Consider the following 13,863-nt stretch of genomic DNA (forward strand, 5'->3'; position numbering starts at 1 on the left):
CTAGGATGACTTCAGATTCAGACCCAGTCATTCAAGTTCAGAGGTAACAGGGTGGAGACAGAAGTTAGGCAGGCCCAGACACAAATGAGGCAGGTGCACCCTTCACATGATGTGTTTTTGCCTTTTTCCCTTTACGGCAGTGAGAGAAGTTTGCGCCTGCCATTTGCTTTCAGGCGTCTGACCCTGTACCTTTGCCATTTTCCCATTTTCTCAGCAACTCTATGCTTCAGGCCAAGGCTGTGAACATGGTGCGGAACCTGCTGACGGTGCACGACTGGGATCCGCGCTTCACAGACCTGGACACTGTCCGGCCTAGAGTGGCTGCCTTGTACTTGCCTCTCATCGCTGTGGTGGTGGACGTTCTGCCTTGCCTCTTTGAATGGCAGCCTGAGGCCAGGGGTGAGCGCACTTGCTCTGTGGAGAGAACGCCTCGCAGGGGCAGGGTATTGTGGATGCTGCTTCACCGTTAGCAGTGACGGCGATGGTGGCATAGCTTGTAATCCAGCTATGGTAGACTTGTGTATGGATATGACTATCAGCGTTGCTGTTTTCTTCATAAGTCTGGCTTTCCTATTGCATCTTGTTTGGCTTTTCTGCTAGAGTAGTATTGTGAGAAATGTTTTATGGTAGAATAATTTGCTGCGCACAACAGGTTGGTGTTCTTCACTGATATGTAGTTCTTGCTCACAGGACTGTTGGGCTGCTGGAATGAAACACGTCACATTTTACTTTACGTCTATAGGAAACACAGAGCAGCACTTGGTAATTGTTTATTCTTCCCCAAGCAAGCTGCGATATCAACCTCACAAGTTGGAATACAAGTGTACATACTGGGCTTATATGTTTATATGTTGATATAGTTGGCCCTGCATTTAAATGTGCTGATTCATTGTTTGTCGAGCGTATACTTAAGTTTGCATATGCATAAGTCTATGCATTTGCTGCAGGAAAGAGAGCAGGAAGGGTAACACCTCTTCAATTTCTTTCTCACAGTGCGTTTTGCAGAAAGCTCAGAGCTGAATGCCAAGCATCGGCCGCCATCCATTCATCAAGCAGTTGCCATGGCGATCGCTGGCTCAACAGTGCCCTGGAGGGAAAGCCCCGAACATAGCAGCACTTATACTCACGTAGGAGATTATTTCTTTCATTTTTCTTTTTCTTTTTGTAGATATAAAGGTGGGGACCCTTATTACAGCCTTTGCTTACATTGTGCAGTTGGCCCTCGTTTTATTGAAGCTGCACTTCTCCCTGAAGTCGCAAACCAAATCTTGTTTATTTTAATGCAATCTTGTTTATGTTCACCATTATTAATGCTGCACAGCAGGACAGAGCATTTGGTGCTCATGAATGGTCATATTGTGCAAGCCATGTGTTTTGCTAGTGTTTTTGTTTGCTACTGTTGTGACAAAAATTGACTGTGTATTATTGCATAGTTATGCACTTCTTCTTAGGCTGTAATCTCTGATCGGTGCTCAACGAATTGACTCCAACAAATACTGGGCACCTTCTGACATTGGATTGAGTAGTAAGACACTTATTATTCAATTTGATCCAGGTGTTTTCTAATACAAATATCAAAGTATTCCTCACTAGTGAATGATCTTTCTGAAATGTGGTCGCTGTTTAATGATAGATACATTCTGATATTTACTAAGCAAGTAAGCATTGCTTGCTTTATATTCAAGATGCTCTGTTTGCAATTTTTGGAGCTTATTTGGAACTCTTGCATACACTGTCTTTTTGTACACAGTGATGTTGTGCTTACTAAAAGCAAATGTTTTTTAAAATGCCTGCTGTGGCTGGCTGAATTTTTGAACTCAAGCTTGTGTGTAAATTCGGACTTGTCTACACACACAAAAACTTTGTTGCGGAAAGGTCACATACCTCTTAGGAATGTGTATGTACTGTGTTGCGCAATGAACTCTTTTTTTTTTTTTTTCAAGCAAAGCAACAACAGTTCAGGAGGAGGGTTCTTTATGTGGGGAAAGAAGTTTCGACAGATAATTTTCCAAGAGTCGAAATTTTGTATCATGCATTTTGCGGTCATCTCATTGTCAGTTTTAGCATTGTTTGCATCATAAGAGCTTTGCTGTTACCACAGCGTTTGCTGTTGGAAGGAATGGCTAGCATTTAAGATAAGAGGGTCGTCAAAGCTGTTCACAAGTTCCCTCTCTTCATGTTTGTCTTGGCCCACCATGCAACTGTTGCCTTGGAAGTGGGCTCAGTCCTTGTCTCATGCGGCACCCATCTTCAGAAATTGCGCTTCGCATGTTTGTACAGGGCAGCACGACCTCTGGGACCAGCAGAGGATATACCATGAGGATATACCATGATATACCGCCGTGGACTTGTGTAGTCTTAGCATTAGGGAAGCATGAATCAGATTAAAATAGAAGATAATGGCATTCTAGTTTATTGACAGAACATAGCAGAGGACAAAATTAGCTGTATTTTTTACGCCAACTTTATCTCAGTAAAGAGATATTTTCGAACTCCGTGTATTTCTCATATTGTTTGATTATTTTAACCATTGTTGGGGCCCTGCTCGGTCTAAAACATCCATCGATAATTGTATTCATGTGTTATCGCTACCAGGTTTGGTAAGTGGCAGGATGTTCCTGCGTGGCAACTCTGTATGCCTCCAGCCACCATGGTAAGTTTCGGAACTAGAAGCTCAGAAATAGAGTTGCTTGTTCATCTAACAGGTCTACCACACAGGATTGTCTCGATCACTTGGCTGCGACCTGATGTGACTGCCACCTTTCTGCGTGCCATAGTTGGGCACGCCATGCAGTTGATGCCACGTGAATAAGCTCTGTAAATGCACCAAAATTACTCAAATACTTGTTTCCAAATTGTTTGAAGAAATTCACTGCTCACCCTGAACCGCAAGACCACTACTGTGGGCTCTCTTAACATTCGCTCAACTTCGAACGAGTCTTCGAGTTCAATTTATTGAGCAGCGACAGAATTCACACAAGCCTGTCAATGAGGACTGAAGTGTTGAGCGATGTGCTGTTGTCGCCTCTAGGGCCAGCTGAAGGAGGAGTCTACAAAGAACCTGCTGGCTTGCTTCCTGTGGGTGCTGAAGAACGCTGACCACCGCACCCTACGCCAGTGGTGGGCCGACTGGCCCCTGCACCGCCTGCAGCACCTGCTGGATGTGCTCTACATCTGCGTCTCCTGCTTCGAGTACAAGGTGCATTATTCGCCAGGATCCTCTTGGCGCCGGGCATCCTGTTTAAACCTTTAACTGTACTCGTCATGGCAGATCGTACCAAAATCGCTAATGACGAGTTACACTCGTCCGGCCCGATGTTGCGGTGCTGCCATCTCGAAAGATGAGTTACGGTCGTCAATTGCATTGGTTGCGATTTTGAACACTAGAGGGAGTTATTCGACCATAAAAAACGTATTTTGCTTTGGCGCCTAATTGAAGCCTCAAAAGTCATTTCACAATGCGCATGCACTGTGGGAAAACCACCCTCATGACCAGTTTTTTTTTTTAACTTTTAGTGTTAATTTTAACCACAAACCATCGAAGTAATATATTTTCTGAACCATAATTACATGGAGAAAATATAGTCACTAAAAAAAGTTGGCGATTATGAAATAAGTACGCCGTATTTCAGTGCTTTCTACTGGGAAAGAGAGCAATGGTTAGCCTTGACCGCCTAGTAAAGAGCAGAGACATTAGTCTGCCAACCAAGATCCGTATAACTCGTGCTATGGTCTTTACAGTTGTGATGTATGGATGCGAGAGTTGGACTGTGAAAAAGGCTAACCGCCGAAGAATTGACGCGTTTGAATTGTGGTGCTGGCGAAGACTCTTGAGAGTTCCTTGGACTGCCAGAAAATCAAATCAGTCGATATTGTCGACCATAAACCCTGACTGCTCATTGGAGGGTCAAATTCTAAAGTTAAAGCTCAGCTACTTTGGTCATCTGATGAGAAGAGAGAAGTCGCTGGAGAAAGATTTGATGTTGGGAAAGGTTGAGGGTCGCCGGAGAAGGGGGAGGCAGCGAACGCGATGGTTAGATGGCATTCTCGAGGCACTGCAGATGAAGTTATGTGATGTTAGGAAGATAGTGAGAGACCGGAAAGCCTGGCGTGACATGGTCCATAGGGTCACGAAGAGTCGGACACGACTGAACGGCTGAACTCACTCACCCATTACTATGGTGTGCACTGTGGGAAAGCCACCCTCGTGAACAGTAATATATATTCAGAACCATAATTATATGGAGAAAATCATGGTCACTTAAAAAAAATGCCGATTTTGCTGCTTTTTTTCGAAAAATAAATTGGTGGTTAAAGGGTTAAAAAGAGTGTTTTGTAGCCTGTTCAATATATTCTCACTTCATCTTTATCAAAATCAGCCTGACTATGCGGGGGTCAAGCGGATGCAGCTAGCACAGAACCGGGTTAATTGGAGAAATATGGGAGAGGTCTTTGCCCTGCAGTGGGTATACTCAGGCTGATGATGATGATGATCCCCGCAAACTTAGTAGTCTTATCCATCCACCTAACTTTCTGCCGCACCCTGCTATGCTTACCTTTCCTATTGGAATCCAGTCTGTTGCCTTCAGTGTCCAACGGATTATCTTGCCTTTGCACTGCATGCCCTGACCGTGCCCATTTCTTCTTTTGATTTTATCTAGAAATTCAATAACTTGTCTCTCATTCTTGCTTGTAAGCTACTTGAAGGATGAGGTCTCTAAATGTTCCGACTCTGAGCCTCCTGCTGGCATTAGCAGAAGTGTTGTATGACACTTCGCAGTTCCATTCTCTCCTGGTTGGAGTGACCTGTAATTGTCCTTGAAACAGCTTTAGGAGTGGGCAGAGGGCATTGCATATTGGGTCCATTCACAACTCTTGGCATGCCGCATATGTTTCCAGGGGAAGAAGACCTTGCGCAAGTTTGCCCAGCAGACTTTGCGAAAGACGTCGGACATCAAGTCCAAGCTGGAGGATGTCATCCTGGGTCACTCCAGTGCACGCAGTGAGATGATGATGCGGCGCCGGGGAAACAATGCTGGTATAGTGGGCGCAGGTGAGGCGTTACTTTTGTAGCTCCAGTGGTACGAATTAAGCATGTTCAAATAGTGAATTTACAGTTCAAAGCAAATACAAAGCAGATAGTTATTTTTGTTTGAATGGTTTCAAAGCAAAGTGAATATTTCCGAATCGAAGCGAACAGTTTGCGGCTGGAAGTGTAGCACATAGAAAAAAAAAGGAGGAGGTAGTTCATGAGTATATGCTGCAAGATGTTTGCATAATTCACTACGGCAGTGTAAATAAAAAAAATAATAAATTAATATTATGAAACTTGCATTAGGCAGTGTTCAAGCCCTTACCTTGCAGTTCTTTACATGCCGCTGATTTTAAATTTGAGAGGCGCCGACAAATTATTTTTTGGACATGGTTTGTAATTGAAACTCGCTCGGCACTGAGTCACACATCCCGTGTAGTGTAATGTACAATTGTTACTTTTGGACGCGTCACATCTAATCCCGCAATTCCTCCTACCCGATTTACATTGTGTACAGTCATGTGACTGCACTGCGCACGCATTATGGCGATTTCATACCATTGCTAGAGAGGAGGCTTTGGCCTGGGTTGTTAGTTACATGCGAGTCAAAATACATCAGGAAAGGGGTCAAGATGCATTCACACAGTCTGCAGCAGGAAGTGAATTGAAATCAAAGGCGGTGAAAGGACGCTTCGTCCCACTTTCCAAGCCTGTGTGCGACCGGCTGACCAGTGGCAAACCAAACTGGTAATAGTCGTGTAGTTATGTTATTCTAATGCAATGCACACTTTGGACCTTTGTGGAATTTAGCCCTCAAACATATTTGCCGCTCATCAGGGAAAGCAACCTTAGGTGTTGGCAGCCTAGTATAAACAGCATGCTGTTCAAATTTTTGTGGCGGAACCAATTAGTCACAATTTATCTGCACTCGTGGAGCTCTGTGTATCCTTCTGGGAACAGGCTGTGCAAGTGTATTGACTCCACATGCATATAGATTGGCACCACAATTTCAGATGAATGTTGCAAAAAAAAAAGAAAGAAAAAGAAAAGAAAATGATGACTTATATGCAGCAACTTTCTCTAATTTCAACCACCAGGTGGATCTTTAGTGTGTCCTGAATTACAGGGTCATTTTAAATACATGGCATGGCCACCTCTGTTTAGATTCGGGCTGAGCAGACTGAATTTAACTTGTAATTTGTTTTCTTTATATTATTATTATTAGTTGTATTTTTTTTTTTCTTTTTTCCAAACTGCTGATTGTCTGCTGTGTCCGGGAGGTTACCCCTGTCCAGATATAACTGTTTCGGTAGTTGCAGCTTATACAGTCGCCAACACCGTTTTTTTTTTTTTTTTCTGACTCGATGGAACCTGGAAAATGGTTCAAATAATCTAGCATTCTGAAAAATCAGTGAGCTTTTAAAGAAAACCACTTTTCTGCGAAAGATCAGCTTTACGAATCACGAACTTCGCTGCCTCTGATGTTTCGTTTATAGGCATTTAATAGGGAGTTGTAGTCATAGCATAGCGCTAACTACTATGGTGACCTGCTACTGTGATAGGGCAAGCACATGCACTAGCGCGATCCAATAGGCTCCCAAAGCATCGCTGGGCGGCGCTGCGGCTCCTGATGGGCAACGCCATCTGTGGCAGAAAAACACACACTGGGACGCCGCCGGCTGGGCTCGCTGCCTTCGCGACGTGCGCCGCGCGCTTTCTCTCGAACGAGCACGCGCCCTGACGCGCATCGCAACATGCCGCCTGCATTCCGTCTTGATTATTGGACAACCTGCCGCGTATTTCCATGGAAGAAACGTAATTATAAGCGAGAAGATTTTTATTCACGTCAGCACTGTAGAGCAGACGACAGACGGCGATGAGTAAATATTGATTGTGAATGCATTTCCCACGTCAGCGAAAACGTAGGAAGTTTATCTCGAGGTAAGTCGGCTATGCAACTATATTGTCGTATATAATATGTTTAAAAACTGCGGAAGTATTATCAGTACTCTGAGGTAAAGTTGCTCGCTTGTTGATTATTGTTTTGGCCTGTAGCATGAGATCTATATATGGTTTTGTTTTTATTATTACGATGTTACTAAAGCAAATCTTGCAGTAGAAGAATAAGCTATGGTCCGAAGGAGATGTTTCTTTAAAGGCACGAACGTTAGCAGTCTCAAAAGCGCATGCGTGCTCCGCGCGCTGCACGCGACATAACCGGCTCGCTGGCTCGGAAGGAAGGTGAAATCCAAGCTTGTACTACAATCGTGCTTTATTTCGGTTCTTACTAAATGGTAGTGCTTCATTTATATTTGGTTTACATTTACGAAACCTGTGACGCGAATAGGGTGCTCCATGCGAGTAGTGTCAATCGAGCCATAACTAGGATCGCTTTTGTATTGCACTTCCAACATATTTTGGTTATGAATAATAATAATGTTGGTTCATGTATTGGCCAATTTGCGGAAATCTGTAAAAGCGGCTCAGCCAAGCATGTTTTCCACCCCCCCCCCCCCCAAAAAAAAAAAAAAAAAAAAAGCCTCGTTCCTAGATATTTTCTTGGTCATAGGGCACATTCACACATCATTATCGATCGCGGACGTCGCACGCTGGACATCTGTTGATTTGGTTGCTTTCAGAGCGCTCGCAAAGCAGGGAGAGAGCACAGAAAATCGGCAAAGCAAGACACGCGCGGAGCGAAGAGCAGGATAATCCTCTACCCCCTTCACTTCGTATAGATGGTGTTAAACCATTGTACTCTTTTGATGCCTCTCTAAGACGTCTTTGTCAACTGTCGAACATTTCTGAGTTTATGGAGAAGGGGAAAATTGGCCCTTTTCGTTTCCACAAAGAACGCGAGACTTCTCGGAATGCTGTCATGCGGTTGGAAAACAGGTCTTATGGAAACGCTTCCAATGAAATCTGCAAAGTTCCACACGTGAGTCTCGTCGTTTGGCGCTTCGCTTACTATTGTGGCTACCCATGACACAATGCTACTTAGTACCTCCGTTTCGCATCAGCGGAAGCGTTTTTGTATCGCCAAATAACCGCCAGGCGCTACTCGATCGCCGTACGTGCACAGGAAGCTAGCGGAGCGTCTGCTCCGGCGACGTCCCATCGTTTCACATTTCGCCACCATGCCAGGAATGCGGCGCTGCCATCGCGCGGCGAAACTTGAGCTTGGGTTCCCTATACGGCAGGTACGGCCACCAGTGCACGTGTGCTCTGGTTGGTGCCGACGTGACAGGATGTACACCGCCAGGAAGCATGTAACTCGCTGAAGGCGGTCACTGCATGTGCTGTGGAGCCGCGAAGAAACAGATCAATATGCTAAGCTGTAACCACTTATAACCTTCCGGTTAGAATATCCTGACCAATCATGCTTTCATCACGAAGATTGCAAGATGAAATTCACGGGAGAAAAGCGAGTGAAACGAGAGCCTCCGTATATGCACTGAAGCCCTCCCCCTTCCCCTGTTTTCCCCCACGGGTGGTGGTGGTGTTTAAGCGAGCCGTGGCGCGTTCCATTTTGAGTCCGATTGCGTGCTCTTTGTAAGCTACTGCAATGAAAACGACGAGCGTTCTCTTACTGCCACTGCCTGAAACGGCAACGATGAAAAGAAAGCCAAGCCAGTCTATCCGAATGACTGCTTCGCCTAGCTTTCACGGCCGCGCAAAACCGATTGTTTGCGACAATATGCTCGCTCTCATCTACATTATGCCAAACAGAAACGAGCCTTCGGCCAAGAAATGTTATCTCCACAGTTTGCTAGTGGTAAATTTGGTCCAAAAAAATCTAATTTTTGGACACAATAGAGTCCGAAGTATTGGTCATGAAAATGAACACATTCCTATGGGGCGTTTGATGGTTCCCGAAAGAAGTCCAAAATATTGTGCTAGTCCGTATTATTGTATTCCGAAAAATCGGTCGGCTACTCTGTACCTATTTCTGTGGGACACAGGCCGGCCGTTATGGAGGGGAGTACAGAAAAAGTAATTTATCCAGCTTACTCTATGAAAGATTAGTCAAACATACCAAGGTAATTTGAATATAATAATTATAAGGTAGGATTAACTTGTAGTGCCAAAATAAGTAGTTAGAGTAGATTTAAACAAATCGATGCCTGATAGAGATCTTAGTGCTTTACGAAAATTGTTCCAATCAGTAATTGCTTGAGACAGAAATCATAAGAAATCATTAATGTAAAGGCATTGGGGGTGACAGCAGAAGTTATAAGTTTACAGCAGATCCAACGTAAACAAAACATTGCCTCTGGCTTCTCTTCGTTCATTTGGCTTGCCTGCTCTTCTGGAAGCCAACAAGTTCCCTGTTCTCTCTGTTGGCCCCCCTTTTGTTTTTTCAGAACGCAGTGGCACACCACAAACGCCAACGCAAGGGGACCGGCTGAGGTGGCGCAAGGACCAAACTCAATGGCGTCACGGCTCAGAAAACTATGACAGGTACAGTATGCTTTATGCACTTTCAGACAGAAATGCATTGAAGGAACTTTTGGGATTGAATTTTGTCTCTAGAGCATTTCCCTTCTAGTAGTATTTCTTAAGGAAGTTCTTCCAAATTGAATCTTGCCTCTAGAGACCTTTAATCTATTATATAGGGAAGCCAACATTGTATGCAGAGACATTAGGAAGGAGAGTTTCTCATAGTTTTCAGAACTTTTCTTCTAGGTAATTTTCTTTCTGGGCATGTTCCCGGTGAAAGTGTTTTGTCCTCTCAAGGGCCTTCAATTCTGCTAGAGAAGCCAGTTATGCATGTAGAAGCTTTAGGGGTTGAAATGAAGTTGAAAGCTGGTGCTTCTGAAAAGTCCCATTACCTAACTCGCCATTTATTGCTCCCAGGCCCAAAGTGGAAGTGGAAATGGAGGCTCACATTGAGGGGAACCTTGCCACAGAGGTCACCACGACAATCCTCGATGTGCTCGAGCTCATCATACAGGTGTGACTCCTGTCTTAGGACTCCCTCGCATTTCAACCGGCTGTGACTTTGGTAGTACCTTTTGGTGAGAGTAAATTTTAAAACTTCTGAGCTTAAAAACGCTGGTTTTGTTTGTGCACAGAAAACAGACCCTGAAAGTGTAACACTCCTTCAAAGGCAGTGTCTCCACTACTGTGCAGAACTTCACAGTATTTATTTGCTTTTGTGTCGCTACATCTGGAGCATATTTGCATGCACCACCGAATTATTTCGGGCTTAATAAATATTGATTCCTCCTCCTCTATGCTCTGCAAGAGTGATGCACCTCTTGTTGACTTGGCACGTTAAGATTTGCAGTCTGTGTGATATTAAGTTTAATGCCTGGCTTTGCTTTAATAAGATTTTGTATCAAGTCAGGAACCTACTGTGATGGCCCCACGTGGTCTAATTTAATCAAGCTCTCTACTATGGTGTTTCTCATTGTAAAGTGTTGCTCTGGGCCGTAAAACTCCACAAACTATGTAGTAAGCCAAAAGCATTGCAAGCACAGAAGCTGGGAGAGATGAAGAAAGGAAGAAAATAGTGCTGTAGCCTTAGCGATATGTAAATTATATTAAGTGACACATGGCACTGATGGGTGGCATATTCATTGGCGACATTTGCAGTAAGTGTGATGGCTTGCTGAGCTTGCACATTTTGCCCCCAGGTGGTGTCCCAGTCGGATGCACTGCAGAGTGTGTTGGGCACGGTGCTTCGTGTCTTGCTGCATGCCCTCGACTGCAACCAGAGTACGCTGGTGCTTCAGAACCTGTTCGCCACACAGCGCTCACTTGTCTTCAAGGTACGCTACCTGCTAAGCAGGCCTGCTACATGCCTCCTCGTGTTGGGTTGGCTTTTTATTTAGCCCAGGTACACATTGGCAAGGAATTGGAAACTATGTCACGCACTGGCACAGTAGACGCTATTGCTTAAGAGAAGTGCACTTGCTGTTTTGACGTATCACCACATAATGAAGCAGTGTAGCTTCAGTGAGTTCATTGTTACTCGCAGCACGCCAAAGATGGAGTTCATGTTATACCTTCGTCTCTCGCCTCATCTTTGCTGCACTGTGAGCAAAAATGAACACGTACCAACTCGCCCAAATTGCTGTTTTAGCCTTAGCTTTGTTGAGAACTAATTCCTTTCTGGCAGTCCTTGTACTGTTGTTTTAGTTCCCAGCTTTGGGAATTTCCAGAATTTTTTTTGGTAATGCATTCAGTCCTTAAATGTGGAGATGTTCATCTGGTCTAGTCAGGGGTCAGTTCTTTAGATATCAACCTGCCTACCTCTCAGCATGAATTGCAAGTTTCACACTTTTTCCTAATCCAGAGACGCTATTTCATGCTTTCTTTTCAGTTGCCACTGAAGTTGTTCCACCGTAAGTGCCATGGCGCCAGGTTTGGTGTTGTGGAAGAATGTGTGTGAGGCCTTTGCCTCCTTTCCCTTTCCAGTTTCCAGAGCTGCTTTTTGAGGAGGAGACGGAGCAGTGTGCTGACCTGTGCCTGCTGCTGCTGCGACACTGCAGCTCGTGCATCAGCAGCATTCGGTCCCAGGCCTCGGCCTCCCTCTATCTGCTCATGCGCCAGAACTTCGAGATTGGAAACGTCAGTGGTGGCTTTTCTGTCTCGCTTGGGGAAGGGTGCAAAACATGCTCAGATAATTCTTGGGGATGGTTGGCTGGCCTTGAGTTTTCAGATATGAACGAAAATTATTTTCAGTAATAGACATAGATGTGTTTAGCTGTGACGTGCTGCTGCTTCCTAGCATAATGTCTATCCATACAGCTCATTCACGCTGCTACCGAGGTAATTAATGATTCTCTTTCATCACATCAGTAATGAGAAAATTCATTCTTGTAAATGTGCTCTTTCATCGAACAATTGCGCTGGCGTAGTATTTGGGAAAAAGTTTTATTTTCATTGTCCTTTGGTTGTGTTCTTGTGGTTTGTAGTTTTATCACATTGTTTGCCATGCAAGCAAATAATTAATCTTAGCACATTGGGATAATTTATCCTCGGGGAGATTTTCGCTCTTCTTTATTTCTTTTTTGGTGTGTGTGTGCAGAACTTTGCCAGGGTCAAGATGCAGGTGACCATGTCACTGAGCTCGCTTGTTGGCACAAGCCAGACCTTCAACGAGGAGTTTCTGCGCAAGTCACTCAAGACTATCCTCGTCTATGCTGAGGAAGATCTGGAGCTCCAGGAGACTACTTTTCCAGAGCAGGTTAGTCAAGTTCCCAGGTGCGCCACGCCTTATATCATGATTTAACGTAGCTGAAGTTTTAGTCTGGTTTTTATATTCAGGCTAACGATTCGGCACTATTAATGGTGGTTCTACCAAGCTGGGTGCAATGAACGATAAGATTACCGGAAGTGAAGGATTGCTGACGCATTAGTCTGTAGAGTTTTTATCTTTTCTGAAGGGATAGACAAATCTACAAGATGTACTCAAGATTGTTTCACTCGTAGGGACACGTGTGGACATTTGTTCCAGTTATACCATGCCTGACTTTCACACAGCCATGGTCAGTCGATATGACCAAATGTCAGCGTTTCAGGCATGGCAACAATGGACTAATTAGTTTCTCCATGTTCCGCCAGGCGGCGTGACAGAACTTGCATTGCTGCACCCGAGAAGTCTACTTAAGTGCACCCCTGGAATTCTTCGTAGGCTTTTTGGGAATCTTTTCCTTTAGCCTTATTCCACTACCTTTTCAAGTCGTGGTGCCGCCATCTATTGTTTGTACAAAAAGGCTTTCATCACTTTCGCCTCCCTTAGCTCTAACCATTCCTTCTGTCTGTTGTAATAAAGTCTTGCTTCTTTGGCTTGGCATCTCTACACATGGTGGATGCTGAGGATGAATTTTTATGTAACAGGCATGCGTCTCTATATTTTTATAATGCATACTCTTACCAACAGTTTCTTCCCCTCCTGTGAGCAGGCGTAGTTTTCCTGAATGTCATACCAGGCTCGAATTGGTTGCAAATTTTGTTGCGGCGCTTGCAGGTTCGAGATCTAGTGTTCAACCTGCACATGATCCTGTCGGACACGGTGAAGATGAAGGAATTCCAGGAGGATCCCGAGATGCTGCTTGACCTCATGTACCGCATCGCCAAGGGCTACCAGAACTCACCCGACCTGCGCCTGACCTGGCTTGCAAACATGGCACAGAAGCACACCGAGGCAAGGGCCTTACCACATTTCACCCTGCTCATCACTGCTCAAAACATTGAATGTTCAGGCATGGTTACAAGAGACACTCGGTTATAAGAGACACATGAAAATGGTTTGGTTGGTTTTCCTATGTTTGCCATGTTAACAACATTGCATACTAGAGACACTTACTAAGGGCAACTTTTGCAGGTCCCTAAAGTAACTTCTTCACTACTTAGAAGAGACACAATTAACCCAGGTGCGCTCATGCAAGGCAGCTGACTCGTACGGAGCCACCATCATCACATTCCTGTGTGATTGAAACTAAAAGAACATTTTGATTTCCCAGTCAAGAGGAAGCACTCCTTTTTTTTTTTTTTAAATCGATATTTATTGCCTCAGGGCAAGGCACTCCTTCTTGGTTCCTGACATATTACAACAAAAAAAGGACGCTGATATGGAACAGAATTTAGATAAGGAAATCTAAACTGCCACACATACGAGTTGGTCTGAATTTTTGGTTACAAGAGACATCTTTTTCGGGTCCCTTGAGTGTCTCTTGTGACAAGGTTTGACTGTAAATGTGAGGATGGGTGTTTGTGAAAGCCAATGCTAAGAGAGAGGTGAACACTTAATACTAGGGGTGCACGAATATTTGAAATTTTGTATGCAAATCAAATATGATAGTTATTCAATTCTTATTCGT

At 44.3% G+C, this 13,863-nt stretch overlaps 1 protein-coding gene across 1 annotated transcript in view; it reads left to right on the plus strand.

Moving 5' to 3' along the window:
* The window catches only part of Zir (dedicator of cytokinesis), a 66,929-nt gene that overhangs the window by 41,193 nt on the left and 11,873 nt on the right, over positions 1-13,863 (plus strand). The window contains exons 22-31 of the mRNA XM_084577308.1: positions 215-399; positions 994-1,127; positions 3,032-3,199; positions 4,900-5,053; positions 9,397-9,493; positions 9,890-9,986; positions 10,672-10,806; positions 11,456-11,608; positions 12,069-12,227; positions 13,011-13,187. Coding sequence (XP_084433434.1) covers positions 215-399; positions 994-1,127; positions 3,032-3,199; positions 4,900-5,053; positions 9,397-9,493; positions 9,890-9,986; positions 10,672-10,806; positions 11,456-11,608; positions 12,069-12,227; positions 13,011-13,187 — 1,459 coding nt within the window. The remainder of the gene's footprint in view (positions 1-214; positions 400-993; positions 1,128-3,031; positions 3,200-4,899; positions 5,054-9,396; positions 9,494-9,889; positions 9,987-10,671; positions 10,807-11,455; positions 11,609-12,068; positions 12,228-13,010; positions 13,188-13,863) is intronic.

Source organism: Amblyomma maculatum, chromosome 8 (genome assembly GCF_055883805.1).
Source record: "Amblyomma maculatum isolate TAMU_Amacu chromosome 8, ASM5588380v1, whole genome shotgun sequence".
NCBI classification, from domain to species: domain Eukaryota; kingdom Metazoa; phylum Arthropoda; class Arachnida; order Ixodida; family Ixodidae; genus Amblyomma; species Amblyomma maculatum.